This window comes from Cyprinus carpio, chromosome A5, assembly GCF_018340385.1.
Source record: "Cyprinus carpio isolate SPL01 chromosome A5, ASM1834038v1, whole genome shotgun sequence".
In the NCBI taxonomy this organism is placed as follows: domain Eukaryota; kingdom Metazoa; phylum Chordata; class Actinopteri; order Cypriniformes; family Cyprinidae; genus Cyprinus; species Cyprinus carpio.
In genome coordinates, this window is record NC_056576.1 from 37,325,999 (window position 1) to 37,352,332 (window position 26,334).

At 37.0% G+C, this 26,334-nt stretch overlaps 1 protein-coding gene across 1 annotated transcript in view; it reads right to left on the minus strand.

Moving 5' to 3' along the window:
* LOC109054416 (smoothelin-like) overlaps nt 1-26,334 on the minus strand; it is a 122,761-nt gene that overhangs the window by 92,624 nt on the left and 3,803 nt on the right. The window contains exons 2-5 of the mRNA XM_042757144.1: nt 2,034-2,191; nt 1,802-1,880; nt 742-820; nt 586-662 (exon numbers count right to left, since the gene is read on the minus strand). Of these exons, the coding sequence (XP_042613078.1) occupies nt 586-662; nt 742-820; nt 1,802-1,880; nt 2,034-2,191 (393 nt within the window). The remainder of the gene's footprint in view (nt 1-585; nt 663-741; nt 821-1,801; nt 1,881-2,033; nt 2,192-26,334) is intronic.

The window sequence follows — 26,334 nt, forward strand, 5'->3', positions numbered from 1 at the left end:
TATATATATATATATATATATATATATATATATATATATATATATATATATATATATTGAGTGTGTGTGTATGATATATATATATGTATGTATGTATGTATGTATGTATGTATGTATGTATGTATGTATGTATGTATGTATGTATGTATGTATGTATGTATGTATGTATGTATGTATATGCCAGCAATAAGATTTAAATTGCATTTAAATACAAGAAGAAACTTCAAGAATTATTTATACAGTTAGTGTTTCCAGAGCCAAAACCTCATTTTTAGAAACAGTTTTGCATTAAACAAACTTAAATGTGCATTTATCAGAACTATAAATAGAGAAGTGTGGCACTCCCAGAATATCAATCAAAACTGCACAAAAATAGAACATTATATTCCTTACATAATTTTCTATATAAACAGATAGCCAAATCATTTGAAAAACAGTAGAAACTTTCTAATTGTCCTCTCACTGAATCCTTGAGCTTTTCAACAGGCCAAAACAATCTCCAGCCCTGCGTCTTCAGATTTCTGTCTCACTCCACATTAAGCACCAGTCTTCAGCTCAGTTATCGACCGCGCCACATTTACTCACCTGCAGGTCAAAGCTGCTTTGAGGATTCAGTCGTCGCGCTGTTCTCTGGCCAGCGGTCTGAACCTTCTCTAATACTCCTGTGAATGAGAACGAGGGGAATGTAAACACACACAGACGTAAAGGGATATTTTCCCAACACTTCAGATAGAATCTCACCTCGTATCTCCTCATCTCTCAGCCGGCGAATGGCTGCCCGAATGAGTTTTCTCTCTTCATATTCACTGGCGCTTTGTAATTAAAAGAGAGAAAGAAAAACAGAGGGCAAGACACAGCAACAATATTTAGCTTGACACGACTCATATTTAAACCCACACAGAATGTGAACCAACAGAATTCCACTGAGAGAAAACTCTGGGATATTTCCACAGAATTCAAACTATTCGAAAATACAAATTCCACAATATAATTGTTTTTTAATTGCAGGTTTTGGATGAAGTGTAGTACCCTTAGCACTGATTAACCATATTTAGCAATATTTAAAAAGTAAAATTTACTCATCTTGAGTAAATGAGTTGAGTAGATGAGTTGAGTTTGTAGATGAGTTTGTTTCTTCATGGGAACAGATTTAGAGAAATGTAGCATTCCATCACTTGTGAATGGGTGCCGTCAGAATGCGAGTCATGATAGACTTGTTTGTTACAAACAAGCAGTTTTTGTCTTCTCCAGATGTTAACTGATGGACTGGAGTGCTGTGGATTACTTGTGGATTATTGTGATGTTTTCATTCTGACGGCACCCATTCACTGCAGAGCATCCACTGCTGAGACACTGATGCAATGCTACATTTCTAAAAATCTGATGAAGAAACAAACTCATCTACATCTTGGATGGTATGAGGATAAGTACATTTTAAATGAACTATTCCTTTAAATAATTTCTGCATATTCTTAACGCAAAAACAGGACAGAATTCATTCAACAAAATTCATTGCTATTATCAAGAACAATAAATCTCCCAACGTTTTTAACAGAACAAGGGTATTAATTTAGAACAGGCTCTTTGCAGCCTTTTTTTTTTTTTTACACTAACAAAGAGCTTACAGTGCGTCATTTTTTTTTTCATGATTTTGGTGATATAACAACATTCCATACAGGGGCTGAAACACTTATCAACCATCTCCAAAATACCACGAGCACAATCTCACTCGAGGAATGTTGACAGGAACAACACAAGAACATCAGCAACAAACATCCTAAGTCTTTATACATGGGCTTACCAGTAAAGTGAGTTCTTCAATGTCATGTATAGCCTGAATCTTCCCTGACAGCATGTCTAAAGAAGCTGTCAGATCAGGGCTGCAAACACAAGCAAACAAGGTCAAATGCAAAACGTTTTATGCAAGACTTTCCATTGTGTTTTCACAACAGATTTTTGCATTTGCAAATTTTGCATGTCAGATAAAGCTGTATCATTTAAAAAAAGAAAAAAAAAAATGCAATTCTTCATACCGGCACTGGTTTTCTTTATCCTCATGTCTGTTCTGGTGGGCACGTCTGAAGCGCTTGCTGGTTAGCGCCGCCTCCATTTCTTCAATCTCACAGCGCCGCAGCTCCCGAATCGCTGTCCGGATCAGACGCCGCTCGTCTATGTCAATAGTTTTATCAAGCTACAGAAACAGAGAACAAGTCAGCTTTGGGAATGTAAAAGATTACCTTGAGCAAAGAGTCGGTGAGGTAAGATGGGCCACTTTTTATTTGCATTAGCCAAATTATATTTCAGGATATGCGAGCTCAAATTTGAAATATCTATAACACTTCATTTCCATATCTGAATTATGGAAATATTTTATAATTAGTTTTTTAGATATTATTAGTACGAAGACATTGAAAAAAATATATTTACATACACAAGCTACTTATATTTAACAATGCATACTACTATTTCCATATATCAGTGGTTCCCAACCTTTTTCAACTCGCGGCCCACACAACCAAACACATATGTTTGCGCGGCCCACTGCAATAAAATTAACTTACCCCGCTATTGTTGGGTTAATAACTTAGTATTCAGAAGCTAGAATGTTAACTGTATTTATTGAATGAACTAGGGCTGTGCGATATGGACAAAAAAAAAAAAAAACCTATCGCAATTTCTTTGATCAATTTTGAGATTTCGATTTTAATTACAATTTTGACACACACAGATATGCTTTACAGTCATAAATGCATTCAGGATGAATTTGACACATATTTCCAAAAGAAAACCAATTAGAGCTTTATCAAAAAGTTGTAACGTCTCTAGAACAGACATAAGTCAAAATAATCACTATAGTAAAGGTGTAACAAAATTTTTAAAAATATAAATAAATAAATCCTGTGTCCAGGGACTTTTTTTCTTTTTTGCCATGTATTGTTCATAGAGCTCATTAATTGTAGCGGTGCCTCAGTTTTTGAAATAGTTTTGTTTTGAATTATATTTGTTATAAATTATTCAGTTTGAATTTTTTATAATTTTTTTGTGTGTGTTTATGTAGTTGAGGTGAGGGCGTGTTATTGTAATGCGAAAGCACATTAAAATAATGCGCGAGCGTGAATCTCTCCGCTCACACGCAGATTTCTTTTGCTCTGTCACAAAACCAGACGTGCTTGCTCAGATACACGCTGCTCTCGTCCGGAGAGAGTGTGCGCACTTAAAACGTGTCTTCTCTCAAAACTGCGTCCTGTGCACTCACAACTCTCTCTATGCTCATGTGCTAGATATTCATTATTTTCGCATGCTTTTATTTCTAGCCTTTTACGGTGTGCAGTGTGAACGCTCTGATCCGTTAACATGGGCTCGAAAAAAAGGCGCATCACAGACAGTGTGTGAACCTGGAGTTACGTAGGCATATTCCCAGTCTGTTCTGTTCTCGCGCTAGGTGCATTGCATTCTTATTAGATCGGATGGCATACTGCGGGAGGTCAGGGCCGCGGAAAATCGTATAAAGCGATCAAATCGTGATTTTATGACGATTTCTATCGCACAGCCCTAGAATGAACTAGCAATGAACAGAAAATAACTTGGGCTTATTTAATTATATATATGAAATGATGTTATTATGTTATGACTTAGACATGTTTACATCATTATTTATTTTAATAGTAATTGGCGGCCCACCTGCAATACCATCGCGACCCACTAGGGGGCCGCGGACCACAGGTTGAAAACCACTGCCATATATTATTTTGCAGCACATTGTTGACATCATCTTATATTAACATACAATCCGAAGGGCAGTATTTTTGCGTTTCGGTAGGCCTATTTGTTTTTAAAAATCCAGCATTTACAGTGCATTAGATCGTGACAATGCATGTAGATGAGGACGTGCCTTTGGATGTATTTGGAGGTTATTGCTCATGTCTCATTCGGCACAAATCCAAATGTTTCCATATTCACAATGTATTTGAATGTTAAACTATTATTTATAATGTAAACTAGGCTTGTACTTTACACGCATTCGCATGTAGACGGAAAAGATCATCCTCTTCACATGAGAAAAAATGTCCTTGGTGTAACAGCAGAGTGAGCCGGTATAATACGGTCTATTTAAACTGACCAGTGTAACCTTTTAAATGTTTGGTTGGCTGTATTTTATTTTGATAATGAACTGCGATGCAAGTTTGAATTGCTAGAATATATGCGCGCGAGGCGCCAACACGATCGAAACAGCTGAGACATAAAAAAAAAAAAAAAGAAAAAAGAAAAACTTTTTGGAGTAAGATATAATCCGCAAAAGTGTTTACTTTCATTTGTGCACATTCACAATAAAAACAGAAGATTTGTGCTCTTGTAAAATAAAGCAAACAAACAGTATGCACGTTGTCATCCTTTTTTTTACATGAACTTATGGAGCACCGCCACACTCCTGTTTTAAATTCGTTATCTTAAGTCAGATATTATTTATTTTTTTATTATGAAAACAAATTGTTATTTTAGGCCTATTATATAGGCTACGCATTTTCTTTAAAGCATCCCATTTTGTCCCAGGGCTTGAGAACCTGTGCCCTAGTTAGGTCCATGCAGAAACTTGGCGTGAACGATGGCGTCACCGTTTAGTGACATCACTGAATGCTCCGGGAAAACGTATTGTCTGTGTCAGTCACAGTGCCCATTAATTGCTGTTTTGAATCCAGCAATTATTTATTTACAAATAATAAGCTCTGATTATGACAAGTGTGGTTTAAAAGCTTTGTTTATTAGAGGAATAATTGGTTAGCTGGAATATGTTACATCGCGATATGTCTAAAATAACAATTTGTACATCGCGACAGGCCTAAAATAACAACTTGTTTTCATAATAAAAAAATAAATAATATCTGACTTTTATTGTAGATTTGAAACACCCCACATCCATTCTGATCATCTCTCTACACAACCGTTAACACCTCCATCAATACCCCTCTCCCCCCCTCCTGCTCTTCAAATCAGTGAAAACGATGTGTGGTTTTCAGGAAGAACAAAAGCAGAAAAGCACCAGGCCCAGATGGTGTTACACCAGCCTGTCTGAGAACCTGTGCTGACCAACTGGAGGCTATATTACGGGCTGTTTCTGGCTCGAGCCTGGACACTCCCCAGACACTGGAAGGCCTCTTACGCTCCACCATCATCCCCGTTCCAAAGAAACCCAAGATAACAGGACTTAACGACTACAGACCTGTGGCTCTAACGTCTGTCGTCATGAAGTCGTTTGAAAAACTGGTTCTGGCTTATCTGAAGGACATCACTGGACCCTTACTGGACCCCCTGCAGTTTTGCTTACAGAGCAAACAGGTCCGTGGATGATGCAATCAACATCTGGACAAACCAGGGACTTATGTGAGGATCCTGTTTGTGGACTTTAGTTCGGCTTTCAACACCATCATCCCAACAGCCCTCCAGACCAAACTGACCCAGCTCTCTGTTCCTAGCTCTATCTGTCAGTGGATCACCAGCTTTCTGACAGACAGGCAACAGCTAGTGAGACTGGGGAAATTCATGTCAAACAGCTGCTCCACCAACACTGGTGCCCCTCAGGGCTGTGTTCTCTCCCCACTGCTCTTCTCCCTCTACACCAACGACTGCACCTCCAAAGATCCCTCTGTCAAGCTCCTGAAGTTTGCAGACGACACTACAGTCATCGGCCTCATTCAGGACGGTGACGAGTCTGCTTACAGACAAGAGGTTGAGCAGCTGGCTGTCTGGTGCAGTCTTAACCTGGAGCTGAACACGCTCAAAACAGTGGAGATGATCGTGGACTTCAGGAGAAACCCCCCTGCACTCCCCCCACTCACCATCATGAACAGCACTGTGGCTGCAGTGGAGTCATTCAGATTCCTGGGCACCACCATCTCTCAGGACCTGAAGTGGGACAATCACATTGACTCCATTGTTAAAAAGGCCCGACAAAGGTTGTGCTTCCTTTGCCAGCTGAGGAAGTTTAACCTGCCACAGGAGCTGCTCACAAAGTTCTACTTCTCCGTCAATGAGTCTGTCCTGTGCACTTCAATAACTGTCTGGTTTGGTTCAGCTACAAAATCAGACATCAGTAGACTACAGAGAACGGTTCGGACTGCTGAAAGAATTATTGGTGATCCCCTGCCCACCCTTCAAGAACTGTACACATCCAGAGTGAGGAAAAGGGCTCAGAAAATCACTCTGGATCCCTCTCATCCAAGTTACCCCCTTTTTGAACTTTTGCCATCTGGCCGGCGCTTCTGAGCCGCAAATACCAGGACAGTCAGGCACAAGAACAGTTTCTTCCCCCAGGCAATCTACCTCATGAACAATTTAAATGTTCCCCACTTATGCAAAAATGTGCAATATTCTTATATTTATTTGTTACCCCTCCATCCAAGTACATTTCTGCATCTTACTCTATTCTAATCCATTGTCATCTATAGCACAACTGTTCATACAATTTATTTATTTGCAATTTGTTTTTTTTTTGTTTTTTGTTGTTGTCTCTGTGTACTGGAAGCTTATGTCACTAAAACAAATTCCTTGTATGTGTAAGCATACTTGGCAATAAAGCTCTTTCTGATTCTGATTCTGACATGCTTTTGGATGTGTTCCAGCCCATATCCTACATTTAAGTGGCTTTGTTCTGGTTTGCCGGTTGGTCACGAATTTCCACAAATTCAATAATATTTAGGCATTGTTTCTTTTCTTAAATCCTCACCGTCTAACCCTCTTAATTTCGCAGGTTTATTTTATTGTCTTTCATTTTTAATCACTGTTTTCGCATCTCTTACTGGTAAACATGCGGGAAGGGAAATGAAAGATTTCATGAATTAAGAATTTGTTCAATTTCTTAATTTGTTCCCTTATTTCAGTTAAATCATGGATTATTTAAGGAACAAATTAATGAAACATGGACAGTTGCCACAAATTAATAAGTCGTAGGAACAAACAAGTTGATAGCCTTTCTGTCCTGTGTCCCGCAGCCCTGCAAAGCGCACAATATGAAACAATTATCTGATTAAATGACTTAGTTACTACATTTCTATTGCTTTCCATGTTGAGGAACTTTTCTGTTGTTTCTGTTTTAAATGTACTTTTAAAATTTTATATCACATTAAAAGCTTAATTTGTACATTATGAACGAATGATGATGTGTTTATATACCGCCACCGTCTCTCACAGCACGTGTTTTACGTACGAGCTGCACGCAGCCCAATATCAAAAAGGTTAATCGACCACGATTGCTTTAATCAACTGCATCTCTTATTGACAATTAATCAATCATCGATTAATCGTTGACATCCCTAATTTAAATAATTTTATTTCTATATTCAGAACTTATTTTATAACATTCATCACATAAAATTGTAATTATACATTTAAATGCATTCATTCCACCTCTGAGCCTCATTAAACAGTCTGTAAATATACCTAAATTCCACTTTTGTGTTCTTCTGTGCCACCTCTGTAGTGCAAAGATTATGTTTTTTATATATTGATTTAATTTGATTGGTAACTTTTGCTTCCTGATTGTGTCTTATTATGCTAATTGAATGTACTGTTATAATAACAGTAATAAAAAAAAGTTTATAAAAATTATTACACAGGGTGCCTTTGATCTTAATACCCTAAAAAGCATATGGTTTAGAGGAAACAAGAAATAAGCTTAATGTTATAGATTATAAAGGTTTTTATCATTAAAAAGAATCTGAAAGTTTGTCTAAAAGTTACCCCAACTTAAAGTTCCCCCAGTGAATTTTGGCCATTTCCACCACTGACACTAACCAAAGTTTAATCATGGTATTTTTTAGTAAAACTATGGTTATACAAATACTAGTCAATATGCTATAAAAACAAAAACAAATAAACACATGGTAACTACACCGTTACTATAGTAAAACCATGGTTAATTTTCATAAGAAAAAAACAATACATTTTTAATGCAATGTATAAAAAAATAAATAAAAAAAAAATCAAACTCCACCCACATATTTGTTTAGAGCTGTTTTGGACTGTTTTCATCTGTGCAGATTTCTCTCCTGATTCAGAGAAGATAAGATTTTCACTGGAGGAAGCATTATTATGGATTATGTACCATTTTATTTAAAAGCAATACTTTGACGTTAAAAAATAAAAATTTCTTGATGGATTTATTTATTACAAACACGCAGCTTTTGTCTTCTCAAGACATTAACTGATGGACTGGAGTGCTGTGGATTTATTGTGAATTACTGTGATGTTTTTATCAGCTGTCTGGACACTCATTCTGACGGCACTCATTCAGACAGCTGGTCTGGGAATGTGTACTGTCATTTCCTTAAATATTTTACCATTTTATAACATTTTTAAGTTGGAAAGAAAGTTGGATGACAGCATGGAGACACAAATGGAAAAGCAGCCGTTTGCCAGCTCAGCAGCAGCTCTCAAATCCTCATGACAAATACTACTGGTATTGCTTAAGCATACAAACGGTGAGTTTTCCTCTACTACTTTCATACCAAATTCCCCATTTATGAATAAAGATGGAAACAGAGTAGACAAGCATCATGCAAGGATGAGTGCATTCACATCTGCTAATAACAATCATCTCGGGTGGTCCGATCACAAGTGAATAGTGGTGACTACAGGAGTAATATAGATGCATAGTGAGCAAATCACTCAGAAGTGTATGAAAAGGAGTGAGCTTATGAATAATAACTAGCCAAGTGTTTCCAAAAAGACCAACAGTTTAATATTACTTAATAATCCAAAGATCAATTCTACAGTTTCACTTCTGTTGGAGAACTTTGTCCCTGAGTCATGAAGGTAAGACTGATGGAAACTTTCAATTTTACATCAATCGTGGTAATGGAAATCAATGCAAAAGCGGAGAGAGAGAGAGAAGAGAGAAGAGAGAGATGTGAATCAGCAGTCCATTCCAGCCTCAGCATGCCCATATAAGGACACAGGCCTCCTAACCCCGCCCCCAGACTGTGATGTGGGCTGAATAATATAGGTGAAGGGCAAAGGAAGTGAGCAAGATAATGAGCGTATTAGTGACACACATTCAGGAAGATGAGCAATGACCTTGAACACCTAAAATCTCAATGAGAGCCAACATTTCCTTAACGTTACTTAAAAAATTCCAACGGAAATTCAAGTTCATTCACGTTATCCAAACAGTCTTAATAGTGCGTTTGAGGTCGGTAGGTAGTCGCCGTCTAATGTGGGATTATCCTTTCCAACACCAAAATCTAAGAATATATTTAATGCTACCTTTTACAATAATGGGTCAGCACTATATGAATGACCACACATGCAAGTTTTGTTAACCTTTGAGGTATATTTGAGGTAAAAGAAGCTTTTTTTATGCACAAGAACAACAAGAAGGGTTGTTTCCACCCGTAAAAGCCTCAAACAAAACAAACTTGAAGTTCTCTTAAACTTTCTTTAGAACTAGTTTGGATAAAGCAGTGTCCATAATTCACTTGACTGAGTAATATTTAATAATAGGGATGAACAAAATGACATTTTCAAAACTGAAGTTGGGTTTTCTGAATCGTTAGTCAATTATTTTGGTGACTAATCATCCGTCTGTATATTATCTGATCTGATTGAAGAATTTAAGTCATGTAAGGTCATGTAACCACAAAAGAGTGTCACGGTCCACTACTTCCAATCCTGTTCCAGTAATCCCATTCAAAACTTCCTGCATTAACTCATCCAACACCTGAGCAGTCACATGACAACATGATTCACATGAAGGCACGCTAAACCAGGATTTTTACGACCCACCACAGCTGGAAAGTGAAAATGAAGGACTGATCCTCAATGATCAGAGAGGGCTTTCCAAAGATCTGTTCAGCGAAAGCCATTCAAGTTCAGCCAGTTAGTCTGAGATATGCTACAGTGTCTGTTGGTGATGTGACATGGGTTAGGGTTTTCATATTTTAATCATTAAAACCGTATTCGATTATCGTGATTTGATAAACTGCTCAGCATAAATCAAAGTAACAGTGATGTGCATGCAGCATAGGTTTTGTGTGAAAACATGACACAACAACAAAGTGCTGACAAAAATTATATGAAAGAAGTTATGGATGAATGAATAAGATGAATGCATAAAGGGGAACTGACTGACAAGTTCTATATAAACAGACCCCATTTAGATAGTCCTTTGGGATGTAATCAGGAAATGCCTTCAAATTTGAGAACAACTATCAAGACAAATAACATCTTTAATGTAAAACTAATTACATCTGCAATTTCTCAATCTTGAACAAAATAAATCAAGCGTAGCATTAGTTCTGGCAGGTCACTAGAGTCAAGTCTGCATCAGCTGACTCTCAGCAAATTACCCTCCTCCATCCCCAACTCCTCCTTTCGTCACAGCCAGGACTCAGGACTTGGCTTTCTATTATTTCTCGTCGAATCAGAATTCTTTTATCTTTAATTACGGTGTTACACTAAAATGTCAGTAAGAACATTAACGATATCTGCATTCGGTTCTGTTCTGTTCACCCCAGGGGCTTCTCTCCCTGATCATTCATGACAGGCCTCATGGAGGAGTGTGGTGTTTTTTTCCAAGAACCATACCGCCAATCCAAACTATATGCAAAGTGTCAACCATTTTGTTGATAGTGGTCCCGACAGAACTACTTTTATGTACAGTGGGTTTAGAAAAAAAAGAAAAACCCGCCTATAAAACAGAATTACATTTTGTTGCTTTGCAGCCTGAAATGAAGACGGACACCGTTTTTGTTTTACCCAGCTGTATTTACTCAGTGCAACTTATAACATCCAATGAAAGATAAAACACCAACATAACCAGAATCACTGAGTTAGAAAAAGGATCAGCCCCTTGTGTCAGTATTTTGTTGAAGCACTTTTTGCTTTAATTCCAGCCTTAAGTCTGTTGGGATTTGTCTCTACTAACATTGCACATCTAGACTTTGCAATATTTGCCCACTCTTCTTTGCAGAACTGCTCAAGTTCAGTTCAATCTGATGGTGAGTGTTTGAGGACTGCAGTCTTCTAGTCATTCTACAGATTTTCAGTGGGGTTTAGGTCTGGGCTCTGACGAGGCCATGCAAGAACATTCAGCTTTTTCTCCTTCAACCCCTGTGTGCTCAGTTTTGCTGTGTGCTTTCTATCCTGACGAGAGCTCCAGTCCCTGCAGCAGAGAAACACCTCAGAACAGGACATCACCACCTCCATGCTTTACTGGAGGAATGCTGTTATCTGGATGCTGAGCTGGATTGGATTTCCACCAGACACAATGCTTGGTGCAAAAGAATTCAATTTTAGTTTCTTCTGCCTCAGAATCTTCAAGGTGTGTTTTGGCAAAGCTCAGTCTGACTGAATGTGGCCTTTCTTGAGGAGTGGCTTTTTTCTGGCGACCCTCCCATACAAGACACATTTGTGGAGAATTTGTGATATTGTTGTCTCACACAAGGACCACTCTTTGTCATAAATTCCTGCAGCTGCTTCAGAGTTGCTGTGGGACTCTCGGTCGCCTCTCTGATCAGTTTCCTCCTGACTCTTTCATCCAGTTTGGAGTGACGTCCTGATCCATGGAGGGTCTGTGTTGTACTTCTTAATAATAGACTTCACTGTGCTTCTAAGCATTGAGAAAGCCTTTGAATTTTTTTTTGTATCCACGCCTGACTAGTGCCTGTCCACAACTTTATCCCAGAGATCTTTTGACAGTGCTTTGTCACCCATAGTTGATTGTTTGCTTCAGTTGCTCTACCAATAACTGAATTGCTCCAGGAAAGCTCTTTTCATACTGAGCTGATCAAAATAAGCACAGCTGATCACAGTTGAAAGTCAGATGGCTCTGTGTGCCATCGAGAAGGTGATCAGCTACACCTGATTGAGTTTACAAGTCATATTTAGGAAGGGGTGATCCATTTTCCTACTCCGTGATTCTGTTTTTTGATTTTTGTTTTTTCTGTTGGTGTTTTATCTTTTACTTGGATGTTATAAGCTGCACTGAGTACAACTGGATAAAACACAAACTGTCTTCATTTCAGACTGCAAAGCAACAGAATTTGATTATTTTAAAGTGGTTGATTCTTTTCTATGGCCACCGTAGTGCCAATCACACTATAATGTGTGTGATGTATACACGTACACCAACCTCATGGGTATGAGTAGATGCTGCAATCATAAAAAACATTAAAGAAAATATATATATTCACAGACAACTAAAAATAAGCCTTATAGTCAACAGAAAAGTTGGAGAAAACTCCACATGTTCCACTATCCATGAGGGACTGTGACACTCCTGACATCTGTGGAATCCTGTCTCACAGACATACAAACATTGTGAAGAAGGCAGAGTTGAAAATATTTGCAGGGGGAGATTTGTGGGAAGTGTTGAGTTATCTGAAGGACAAAAAGAGGTGGGAATCTACATTCTGCCTTCTTTCAGAACCACACAGTTCAATTTAGCAGATTCAACAGCTCTAAAATTGATTTATAAAACCATGCGTATGCCAGAACCTGCACAAAAATCCCTTTATAAATCCCAGTCAGGGGAAGATTGTGCGTACATGCATCTCCACCCCAAAATCACTGTATATGGAGCTTTCAACGCCTAGTTTTACTATGCATAACCTCATCTGCATATCATTTCCATGCATAATCCCATCCACATGACACCATATTTAACACTGTTAAAGGTACAAGACATCAAGGAAATATGAGATACGAACTAAAAATGCCATTTGTGCCATACACAATTTTTTTTGCTAAAAATCATCCAGTATCATTGTTATGTTTTAGCTTATATATAAAAATCCATAAAAACAAAACTGTTTAAAATAGTTCTCAGATAAATATTTTAGAATAGAGTTGGTCTCATTCTTTTCCACTGGCTAAATAGTATTTCAATTGTTTTAAACAATTCAAATCAAATTTAATTTAATTTATGCAGTTTTGCTGATAAGATGAGTATCTTAGCGTATATTTATTGCAGTGTAAATAGAATTGTCTGACTCAGCTCGTCACTGAAAAAGTAGCCTATTTTAAAAAGAAAACACGCAAATTTCCATTTTCTTCAAGTTGTATTCTTCAAATACAGTGGTATTTTTCATAATGTTGTGGAGATGCCTTCACACGTGCAGCTGCGGTTGTACAGTAAGCTATTATCACTGGACTTATTCAAACCAGACAATGGACCGTTCGACCGCTGAATCCAACAGTGTTTGCCATAATATCGAAGTAAGTGTGCACCATTGATCTTTTTTCCTCACCAAAATATTTTCGCATAGCATGAGATCTGCAGTTTAGTTTAAAGATGAATAAGCGTGTACCTATAGCACTCCTCGCTGTCATTAAAACACCATGCCACAGGAAAAGTGGCCAAGCGCATTCCACTTAATATGTCTAAATTCACATAATTTTTGTTTAACTTCTGCGTAATTATGTATTTTCAGTGCTTATCTCCATTAATGAGAGTGGAATATTTTAATGCACTTATAAGTCTGCGATCCGCCATAAAGCAACAAGAAGATGATGATACCTCAGGCGCCTGCTGCTGTGAAGTGCGTTCACAAGAGTTCTAACAGTTCGGACATTGTGTGAGGTAAAAAAACGATATAAATACTGTTCAGTTTCTTGCACAGACCGATCGTTTTGTGTCTTTACACATCAATGTATCGTCATGAGCTGCAGGGTTTAATTTGGATTTGTCTGTGCATGTTTTTTCTCTCTCATAGATTCTGTTACCATTGCCAAGCATTGTACAGCTGAGAGACTGCAACGCCTGAAGCTAAAAATCCAAATTTGTGTTCTACTGAAGAAACAATCTTTGGATGCCCTGGGAGTAAGCAGATAAACATCAAATAAAAATTTTTGGGTGAACTATTGATCTAATGTAAATGTGTATATCGAAATGAAAACAGATTTTAAAATCGTTGCTTACTTCATTACTTTTTTCACGCCAGGAAAAAGTGTGCATACGCATGGTCTAGACTGTCCGTAAGGTGCGTACATATTTACGCCACGTTTATTTTTTATAAATCCCGATATGTGCGTGGAAAATTGCTCATGCAATTTCTATGCCTATTTTGTGCATGTTTATAAATGAGACCCCTGGTGTTTAATGGGGAGTGTTGCTCAGCTCGTCTCTACAGAATCCCCCACAGCTGCTCGAGAGCATTAAGATTGAGTGAAATACATGTCCACTGAAGGATTTTCATCTTGGGAGAATGAATATCTTCACTGTCATGCTAAAAAAAATGCCCAATAATGCAGGAAATGAGGGTAGCATCTTCTGTTTCAAGTTTTTGTATTACATCCCACAGTAGTGTGTGAATTCATGCCAGCGTTGATAAAGCACAACTCTCTCACACCTTCAGCACTCATTCATCCCTGTATAAAAGCTTTACACTGAACATCACTGTGGGTACCAAGCACTTCTCTCTGTACTCCTCCTCTAGCAACACCAGAACATTCTGGATGCTTTTGGATCCGAAATGATTAACTTCGTCTCTTGAGACCAGAGTATGGATTCCCAGAAATCTCTATTTTGTAAATATGGGCCCTGGAAGAGGTTAAATGAGTTTATTTTGCTTTGGCTACAGTAGGTAATTCTATTGGTGACAACAAGCATGCATGTCACTTCTGCAGGCTGCGTCATACTATGTGAGAAAGTGTCACTCTTTTCATAGCTTTTGTCGGCTCTGAGACACTTGCATGTTATTTCTCCTGCTCTTTTTCTAGCAAAAATTCACTCATCACTAAATGAAAACTTAAAGTGAAGACCTGATTATTTCAGGAGCCTTACTAGGGCTGTGCAAAAAAAATCGAATACGATTTTCATGCGCATCTCTTCAGTAAAAACGCTCCTGTGATTAGTAGTATATCTCTAGCACGTGCGTTCAGATCAGGGTTGCCAGGTTTTCACAACAAATCCTGCCCAGTTGCTTCTCAAAAACTAGTCCAAAAACTAGCCCAATCGCGTTTCCGGGAGGTTCCCCGATAAAAATTGCATCCCGGGGTTAAAATATAAGTTTTTTGTCAGGGTTTCCCTGGTAATATTCACAATATTCACTTAACGCACGTGCTGGAGATATACTACTAATCACAGGAGCGTCTTTACTGAAGAGATGCGCATGAAAAATCGTATTCGATTTTTTGCACAGCCCTAAGCCTTACCATAAGTCCATTGTTTTTGAATGTTGGTTCTACTTCTGCTATATTTTCACACTTAAAACAATAACTTGGTATTCCTCTTGTACCATTGTCCTCTTTTATGCTAAGAAATAATTCACCTGGCAGTTCTCTCCCAAGTGCTTCCACTGCTGCCAGCATTAAGTCTGAGTATGATTCAGTGGGCTATATAATACTTTTAATTGTCAGGAAATTACTTATCTTTAAAAGTTTTGGTTCAAAATACTTACCTAGTGATCAAAAATAGACTTAAACCTATACTTTTTTTTTTGTTTTGTTTTATTTAGTAACTTTCAGGAGGGTGTACTCACTTTTGCAACACGTGAAACACGGATGTTTTGCATGTCTAAAGCATATAAAGTCAATAAAATAACCTTAATCAGGCTCCGGATTACAGGTAATAATGTTGTAAATAATGTACAGTTTCCTGCACAGACCGATCATTTTGCGTTATAAGATCTCAATATATCGTCAGGAGTCCCAGTGTTAATTTTGTGTTGCCTGAAATGCTTTTTTGGCTCTCAAATCTATGATAACTGTTGAGTTGCATTTTATGAATCGCCAACGACCACAGTTTCAGCTAATCGTCAATGCCTGAGGGTGAGTAAATTATCAGCAAATTTTCTTTTTGGGGCGAACTACCCCTTTAAGAGCATTTGAGTTTTTTTTTTTAACATTTTAAATAAAATTCCTATTCACGTTTACTTAAGACATTAAACACACAATAAAACAGGCATTCTGACCAAGTGCGTTTGGGTGATAAGTACCATAAGTGCTGGATATGTGTCACTCAAACAGCACTGGGGTATTGATTATACAGTCAACTGCTTCAATTTTTTTTTTTTTTTTTTTTTACATTCCTATTTTACAAACTTTCTAGCAGATCAAAGCTGGTCATTTTAGCCAATGGCTGGTCTAATGCTCTGGTGGGGTCTAGATTAACCAGCTAGACAAGATTAGGTTAGCTGTCTAACTGTTCCATATTACAAAAAAAAAAAATCAACCAAACCACTTAAAGCCATCATGACCTGATTTTTTCAATAGGATGGTCATTCTGTAAACGTAAGGAATAAAAGTGAAAAACGGCCAATATTTATTTTTCCCCAGTGCTCTGAATGCAGGTTTTGTTACGAATCCTTACACACTGACAGTTTAACCCTGCCTTACAATTCAGCTTTATGAAGCTCAAGACTCTAGTCACAGAAGAGCTTATTCAATTGTGTAGGAATTTGTGACACTGTTCTTGATGGGAATTTTCTATTAGGAACGATCCTGAAACATTGTCACAGTCTCTGTGAGTTTGACACCAGATTCACTCATTTCAGAAACTGTTTATTCATGCCAGCATCTGCTATAACTAGAGATGCACCGACTGCAATTTTTTTTGGCTGATTCCGATTTCCGATTTTTTTTGTAAGTGTGATCTGCCGATTCCGATTTTCTTTCTAAGAACTATAATTGACAGCATATACAAACAAAAATGTATACTTTTCTTCAAAGCGAAATTTTATTTTCATAATAAAAGAAATTATTAAATATTACAATTTCCCAAGTTACAGGATCTTCTCTCACTTAAACAACTCTCAAAAAATAAAAGTGGATCTGTGACTGGAAAGAAGAAATCACAATTAACTGAAAATGAGTTGCTTTATAAAATAAAACAACTTTATAAATTGACCCTTTTCTCTTTTTACTGGTCTTACAAAAGTCAAAAGATCCTATGAATTAACAAAACTGAAAGGTACAATACTCTTCCAAATAATAATAGTGCAGTAAGTGGGAAATAAATGTTGCCAGCATATGTATAGGCAAAATGCTACTTGAGCGGTTTATTTTAGCCTTAAAAATTTCACAAACAGCAAACTCAATGTCTTCTACACTCACAGTAAAAAACTTCCACGCCAACGACATGTTTGCATCAGGGCTGGGTTTTGACACAAGTTTCACGATTCGATTTGATTCTCATTCACAAGCTTTCGATTAGATGAGATTACCAATTCGACTCGATTCAATATCGATTATTTTGGATATATATCAGGTACAGTACTTGCCAAATTTTCTCAAGGATAAAAAATGTCTCAACTAATGCTGTAAAATACACATTAGTCATTTGGTACTACATTATTATAATATTGAAGGTTAAAACTGACTGATTTATAAGCTATAGCATACAACTGTTAAAATTACACAATGAAGTTTATAAATTAATAGTTACAACTGCATAATAATATTTCTACTTCAATTCGTATTTTTTAAGAATTGATGGATTTATTCAAAAATAAATTAAACATAAGAACAGTAAAAAAAATTATAATGAATATGTTATATGGTGCATTTTTAGAAAAATACCCCTCTCTACAGTTTATTTTTCTATCTGACTAATGAGTTTATGGTCACCCAATATGTTTATTTCCGAGGTAAATGTGACGTTACGTGACATTGTTTACAACCTGTTATATTGACGTCTTTGTGCGGCTGAAACACTGATTGAGAGATTACATGAGACAGGATACGGATTGTAAAGTTGTACTCTTTCTTTTATCTTATCTTTGGATGTTTAGTCGTGACTCATGTTTATTTTGTGCAGAAGCTGGTATTAATGTGGAGGAGATATACTGAGGCACTGCAGCGATCTGTCACTCACTCCAGATTAAACAGCGCCAAAACGGCATTTATTGTTTGAATACCGCAATACAATGGACATAAATTGAAATCTGAGACTTTGTTTCATATTAAAAGTACCAAAGCACAATGCTTATTGCCATTTATTGGATGGGAAGTGCACTTTAGTGTTCCGTCCATTAACTGAAAACAGGCTAGACTAATCGATTCTTGGGATTCAAGAATCAATATCGTTCCATAAAAAAGAGAACCGATTAATATCGAGATAGATTTTTTTTTTTACCCAGACCTAGTTTGCATGTAGACGGATCGGCTCAAAATTGGAAAGATGTGAGACTGATGCATCTCTAGCTATAACCAGGGACAATTCCCACATGACAGTATATAATTCAATGGGTTTTTGTGAACCACACACTGCTAATCCAAGATAATGAGGTGTTTGAAACAATTATTAAAGTGCTAATTAATAAACCTCTCACATAGCTGCTAATTGGCTTGACTGCCCTTTTGACTTATATCACCAATTAACAGAGACTTTAAAAAAATAATAATTTTTGGACAAATGGCATGTAATTCTGTTTTAAGTGTAAAAATTATGGCATTGGGACTGTCAAACCAAATTACATGAAACTGAATTACTTCTAAAGGTGTTTGAATGAATATTGGGATATTATCTAGTATCGCATAAATACAAATTGGTAGGGAATTCCACTGGCAGTATTTTCTTTTTAATAAACCTGAATTTTCAGTATGCCCTCAAAAGACTGCCAGATGATGACTGTGCTTCAACTCAGCAAACTGCTCCCATTTTGTTCAACTGTGGAATGTTTTTATGTTTGTTCTCACTGATGTTTGCCACACATAAAAGCTTATGCAAACTCTTGATCAATTCAAGAAACACACAGCAAATCTTTTTTTGTGTATTCCTAGCATACAAGAATGCAGTGGTTTTAACCAACGTAGTGCTTTGTAATTCTGTCACTCCATGAATCCTCGCATACGCAGCCCTCTACATCACTAGATCTTCACTCTGAGAGACTAAATGATGTCTAATATTAGCCAGTGGCTAATAAATTCTTAGATTTTACTCGCCAGTGTGTGTGTTAGAGGCTAAATACAAGTTTAGCCTAGATATACACTGTTAACAATTTCCCTGTATTTTTACAGTAAGTTACTAGACCGGTTACTGCATTTTGGTTTTACAGGAATCTACTGGAACGCAACTTTACAGTATGCAGAACAGTACTGTACAACTCCGAAAACAGTATCTTTAATTTTTTACAATTTCTACTGTATTTTGTTATAGTTTTATAAAAAGTTATAGTTGTAATTTTATAGCTAGTAAAATTATAATACTTTACAATAACATTAAAAATCAAACAGCAATCCAAACAAATAGATTTTTCTTAAAACATTTCAAAATATTTTAGTACCGTGTTTGCGAATTAACAGCCATGAAAGCACTCTAAGCAGTAATTTTACTTACCACCACCAGTCCTTGGTTCAGTTAAAATGACAAATATGCATTCACACATGCTTAAAAGGTTTTTGTTCTAATCACTAACAACCCACTGAAAATTTTCGACGGATTTGTTCACTCCCGAGCACCTCATATCTCGCCTAAGGCAGCATGAGAGTCAGGACTGACTCAACAGAAACCAGATGTCATTGTTTTTGTGACTGTCACTTGTGCACAGCTGTGGTGATTGTTCAAGACACTCAGAACATTAAAGGTTAAAAGGTGCACTTGTTGTGACTCATATTTGTCCCAGTAATTTAAGATGATCTATCAGCCTGGATGCACTAAGTTTATTTACGATCTCCTGCTGCTTCACACCCAGTCTGTTTATTTAGTTCCTTGTGTTTCTCTCACTGCCTCTGGCTCTGTTATGTGTGGCTGTTTGTTTGTACATTTCATTTTTCCACTCACACTCATTGTGTTTGGACTGCCGGGGGTGCATCTATTACTCTGAGCTGCTGACTCATGCTCTCTCTCTCTCTGTCTGTCTGTAGTAGTCTGTGTATGTCTAGTGTGTTTGTTATATTGTTTGGTTTGTAAAATACCTTAGGGAACTTGAGAACATCATTTCAATCATATTTCTCAAATGTAATGTTCGCATCTTTATTTAAAAATAAAAATAAAAATCTGAATGTTCCATTTTATTGATAGTTATCTGTCAGGATCATGTCTGCTAAAGAAATGCACTGATAAAAACAAACAGCATTTTTAATATTATTGCAGATATTATAAATCATATTTCCCCCACTCTAATTGTACATGTAAACTCAGGTATCACAATCATCATGTATTGACGGACAAAAGTTTTTAAACCTTCGTTTATGGATAAGGAAAAAAATTAATTAAGTTGGCTTGAGAAAGCCAACTTACTGATCTACTATTTAAACTTATTAAGTTGGCTTGAGAAAGCCAACTTACTGATCTACTATTTAAACTTATTATTATTAGTTGGCTTGAGAAAGCCAACTTACTGATCTACTATTTAAGACTTATTAAGTTGGCTTGAGAAAGCCAACTTACTGATCTACTATTTAAACTTATTAAGTTGGCTTGAGAAAGCCAACTTACTGATCTACTATTTAAACTTATTAAGTTGGCTTGAGAAAGCCAACTTACTGATCTACTATTTAAACTTATTATTATTATTATTATTCTTTTTCTGAGACTAAAATTTCTGACTCTAACTCCTCCTAGAGCTTTAACTCTACAGACTTCAAACTCAGCCCAGCTCCTTCAGACTGATCTCGCCGGGTGTGCTATATCTTTTCTAACTGATCAGACTTATGGTTTTCATAAAAATGAAGATTAAAAATCATAAAAATCCCATAGACTTTTATTGACGGAATGTTCAGATGAGCCAAGCTCCAACTGTCAAAATTCAAAACTAAACAAACTAAACCCCATTAGACTCCATCAAGCTTCGCTTCTATGTACTATTTCTAATCCATTTAAACTCATTCAAACTCATCTATCTAATATTTCTAATCTATCTATCTATCTATCTATCTATCTATCTATCTATCTATCTATCTATCCATTCATCTCTCTCTCTCTCGCTATCTATCTATCTATCTATCTATCTATCTATCTATCTATCTATCTATCTATCTATCTATCTATCTATCTATCTATCTATCTATCTATATATCATCTGACTCTTTCTATCTATCTATCTATCTATCTATCTATCTATCTATATCTATCTATCTATCTATCTATCTAACATCTCCATAATGTTTATCTATCTATGCTAGTCATCTCGCTAATCATGCTATCTAACATGCTAGCGACATCTAGTCTATCGCTAATCATACTAAAAAACAATGCTAGCGACATGCTAGTCACACTCGCTAAATCATGCTAGAAACATGCTAGCGACATGCTAGTAACTCGCTAATCATGCTAGAAACATGCTAGCGACATGCTAGTAACTCGCTAATCATGCTAGAAACATGCTAGCGACATGCTAGTCACTCGCTAATCATGCTAAAAACATGCTAGCGACATGCTAGTACTCGCTAATCATGCTAGAAACATGCTAGCGACATGCTAGTCGTACTCGCTAATCATGCTAAAAACATGCTAGCGACATGCTAGTGACACTCGCTAATCATGCTAAAAACATGCTAGCGACATGCTAGTAACTCGCTAATCATGCTAGAAACATGCTAGCGACATGCTAGTCACTCGCTAATCATGCTAGAAACATGCTAGCGACATGCTAGTCACTCGCTAATCATGTTAAAAACATGCTAGCGACATGCTAGTCACTCGCTAATCATACTAAAAACATGCTAACGACATGCTAGTCACTTGCTAATCATGCTAGAAACATGCTAGCGACATGCTAGTCACCGGCTAATCATGCTAAAAAACATGGTAGCGACATGCTAGTCACTTGCTAATCATGCTAAAAACATGCTAGCGACATGCTAGTCATTTGCTAATCATGCTAGAAACATGCTAGCGACATGCTAGTCACTCGCTAATCATGCTAAAAAGCATGCTAGTGAAATGCTAGTGACATGCTAGTCACATGCTAATCATGCTAGAAAAATGCTAGTGACATGCTAGTAACTTGCTAATCATGCTACTGACATGCTAGTCACTTGCTAATCATGCTAGAAACATGCTAGTGACATGCTAGTAACTTGCTTATCATGCTAGTGACATGCTAGTCACTTGCTAATCATGCTAGAAAAATGCTAACGACATGCTAGTCACTCGCTAATCATGCTAAAAACATATTAGTGACATGCTAGTCACTTGCTAATCATGCTAAAAACATGCTAGCAAACATGCTAGTCATTTCGCTAATCATGCTAAAAACATGCTAGCGACATGCCTAGTCACTTGCTAATCATGCTAAAACATGCTAGTGACATGCTAGTCACTTGCTAATCATGTTAGAAACATGCTAGCGAAATGCTAGTCACTAGCTAATCATGCTAGAAACATGCTAGCGACATGCTAGTCACTTGCTAATCATGCTAGAAACATGCTAGCGACATGGCTAGTCACTTGCTAATCATGCTAAAAACATGCTAGCGACATGCTAGTCACTCGCTAATCATGCTATAAAAACATGCTAGTGACATGCTAGTGACATGCTAGTCACATGCTAATCATGCTAGAAAAATGCTAGTGACATGCTACTAGTAACTTGCTAATAATGCTACTGACATGCTAGTCACTTGCTAATCATGCTAGAAACATGCTAGCGACATGCTAGTAACTTGCTAATCATGCTAGTGACATGCTAGTCACTTGCTAATCATGCTAGAAAAATGCTAACGACATGCTAGTCACTCGCTAATCATGCTAAAAAAAAAACATATTAGTGACATGCTAGTCACTTGCTAATCATGCTAAAAACATGCTAGCAACATGCTAGTCATTTGCTAATCATGCTAGAAACATGCTAGCGACATGCTAGTCACTCGCTAATCATGCTAAAAAAACATGCTAGTGACATGCTAGTCACTTGCTAATCATGCTAGAAAACATGCTAGCGACATGCTACTGACATGCTAGTCACTTGCTAATCATGCTAGAAACATGCTAGCGACATGCTAGTCACTCGCTAATCATGCTAAAACATGCTAGTCACTTGCTAATCATGCTAGAAACATGCTAGCGACATGCTAGTAACTTGCTAATTATGTTAGCAACATGCTAGTAGCTAGCTTATCATGCTAGAAACATGCTAGTAACTTTGCTAATCATGCTAATGACATGCTAGTCACTTGCTTAATTAAACTTCTTAAACTTTTCAAACTTCAAACTCAAACTTTTCAAACTTTTCAAACTTTCCAAACTTTCCAAACTTTTAAACTTTCTGTTCAGGCTTTCTCAAGCAACTTAAAGTTTGTCTTGACAAAACTTTTTTATCTAGTTATTATTATTATTCTTCTTTTTCTGAGACTAAAATTTCTGACTCTAACTCCTCCTAGAGCTTTAACTCTACAGACTTCAAACTCAGCCCAGCTCTTCAGACTGATCTCGCCGGGTGTGCTATATCTTTTCTAACTGATCAGACTTATGGTTTTCATAAAAATGAAAATTAAAATCATAAAAATCCCATAGACTTTTATTGACGGAATGTTCAGATGAGCCAAGCTCCAACTGTCAAAATTCAAATCTAAACAAACTAAACCTAAACCCCATTAGACTCAATCAAGCTTCGCTTCTATGTACTATTTCTAATCCATTTAAACTCATTCAAACTCATCTATCTAATATTTCTAATCTATCTATCTATCTATCTATCTATCTATCTATCCGTCTGTCTGTCTATATATATATTTGTTTATATATCTATCTATCATCTGACTATCTATCTATCTATCTATCTATCATCTGTCTATCATCTATCATCTGTCTATCATCTATCATCTGACTATCTATCTATCTATCTATCTATCATCTGACTATCTATCTATCTATCTATATATCTATCTCTCTATCTGTCTGCTGTTCTTTCTATCTATCTATCTATCTATCTATCTATCTATCTATCTATCTATCTATCTATCCTAGCAACATGCTAATAATGTTAGAAACATGCTAGTCACTCGCTAATCATGCTAAAAAACATGCTAGCGACATGCTAGTCACTCGCTAACTTCATACTAAAAACATGCTAGCGACATGCTAGTAACTCGCTAATCATGCTAGAAACATGCTAGCGACATGCTAGTCACTCGCTAATCATGCTAGAAAACATGCTAGCGACATGCTAGTCACTCGCTAATCATGCTAAAAACATGCTAGCGACATGCTAGTCACTCGCTAATCATGCTAAAAACATGCTAGCGACATGCTAGTCACTCGCTAATCATGCTAGAAACATGCTAGCGACATGCTAGTCACTCGCTAATCATGCTAGAAACATGCTAGCGACATGCTAGTCACTTCGCTAATCATGCTAAAAACATGCTAGCGACATGCTAGTCACTCGCTAATCATGCTAGAAACATGCTAACTAATCATGCTAGTAACATGCTATTAACATGCTAGCTAAACATGCTAATCATGCTAGAAACATGCTAGCGACATGCTAGTCACTTGCTAATCATGCTAAAAACATGCTAGCGACATGCTAGTCACTTGCTAATCATGCTAAAAACATGCTAGCGACATGCTAGTCACATGCTTGCTAATCATGCTAGAAACATGCTAGCGACATGCTAGTCACTTGCTAATCATGCTAAAACATGCTAGCGACATGCTAGTAACTTGCTAATCATACTAGTGACATGCTAGTCACTTGCTAATCATGCTAGAAACATGCTAGCGACATGCTAGTCACTCGCTAATCATGCTAAAAACATGCTAGCGACATGCTAGTCACTTGCTAATCATGCTAGGAAAACATGCTAGCGACATGCTAGTCACTTGCTAATCATGCTAGAACATGCTAGACTTGCTATCCATGCTAAAAACATGCTAAACATGCTACTTGCTAACATGCTAGTCACATGCTAATCATGCTAGCTAAACATGCTAGCGACATGCTAGTCACTCGCTAATCATGCTAAAAAACATGCTAGTGGACATGCTAGTCACTTGCTAATCATGCTAGAAACATGCTAGCGACATGCTAGTCACTCGCTAATCATGCTAAAACATGCTAAGTCACTTGCTAATCATGCTAGAAACATGCTAGCGACATGCTAGTCACTCGCTAATCATGCTAAAAACATGCTAGTGACATGCTAGTCACTTGCTAATCATGCTAAAACATGCTAGCGACATGCTAGTCATTTGCTAATCATGCTAGAAACATGCTAGCGACATGCTAGTCACTCGCTAATCATGCTAAAAACATGCTAGTGAAAATGCTAGTGACATGCTAGTCACATGCTAATCATGCTAGAAACATGCTAGTCGACATGCTAGTCACTTGCTAATCATGCTACTGACATGCCTAGTCACTTGCTAATCATGCTAAAAACATGCTAGCGACATGCTAGTCACTCGCTATCATGCTAGTGACATGCTAGTCACTTGCTAATCATGCTAGAAACATGCTAGCGACATGCTAGTCACATCGCTAATCATGCTAAAAACATGCTAGTGACATGATAGTCACTTGCTAATCATGCTAAAAACATGCTAGCAACATGCTAGTCATTTGCTAATCATGCTAGAAACATGCTAGCGACATGCTAGTGACATGCTAGTCACTTGCTAATCATGCTAGAAACATGTCACTAGCGACATGCTAGTTCACTCGCTAATCATGCTAAAACATGCTAGTCACTTGCTAATCATGCTAAAAACATGCTAGCGACATGCTAGTCACTTGCTAATCATGCTAGAAACCATGCTAGCGACATGCTAGTCACTCACTAATCATGCTAAAAACATGCTAGTGCAATGCTAGTCACATGCTAATCATGCTAGAAACATGCTAGCGACATGCTAGTAACTTGTTTATCATGCTAGAAACATGCTAGTAACTTTGCTAGTCATGCTAATGACATGCTACTTTTCACAAACTTTTCAAACTTCTTAAACTTTTCAAACTTTTCTCAAACTTTTCAAGCCAAAACTTTCTGTTCAGGCTTTCTCAAGCCAACTTAAAGTTTGTCTTGACGAACTTTTTTTCTAGTTACATGCTCATGGTAGCGACATGCTAGTAACTGGCTAATCATCAACTGAGAATGGAGATTTAATTATATAGGTTTTAAACTTAGTTTATTGTTATTCTTTTTCTGAGACTAAAGTGCTATATGTTTTCTAAACTGATCAGACTTATGGTTTTCATAAAAATGAAGATTAAAAATCATAAAAATCCCATAGACTTTTATTGACGGAATGTTCAGATGAGCCAAGCTCCAACTGTCAAAATTCAAAACTAAACAAACTTAAACCCCATTAGACTCAATCAAGCTTCGCTTCTATGTACTATTTCTAATCCATTTAAACTCATTCAAACTCATCTATCTAATATTAATCTAATCTATCTATCTATCTATCTATCTATCTATCTATCTATATCTATCTATCTATCTATCTATCATCTG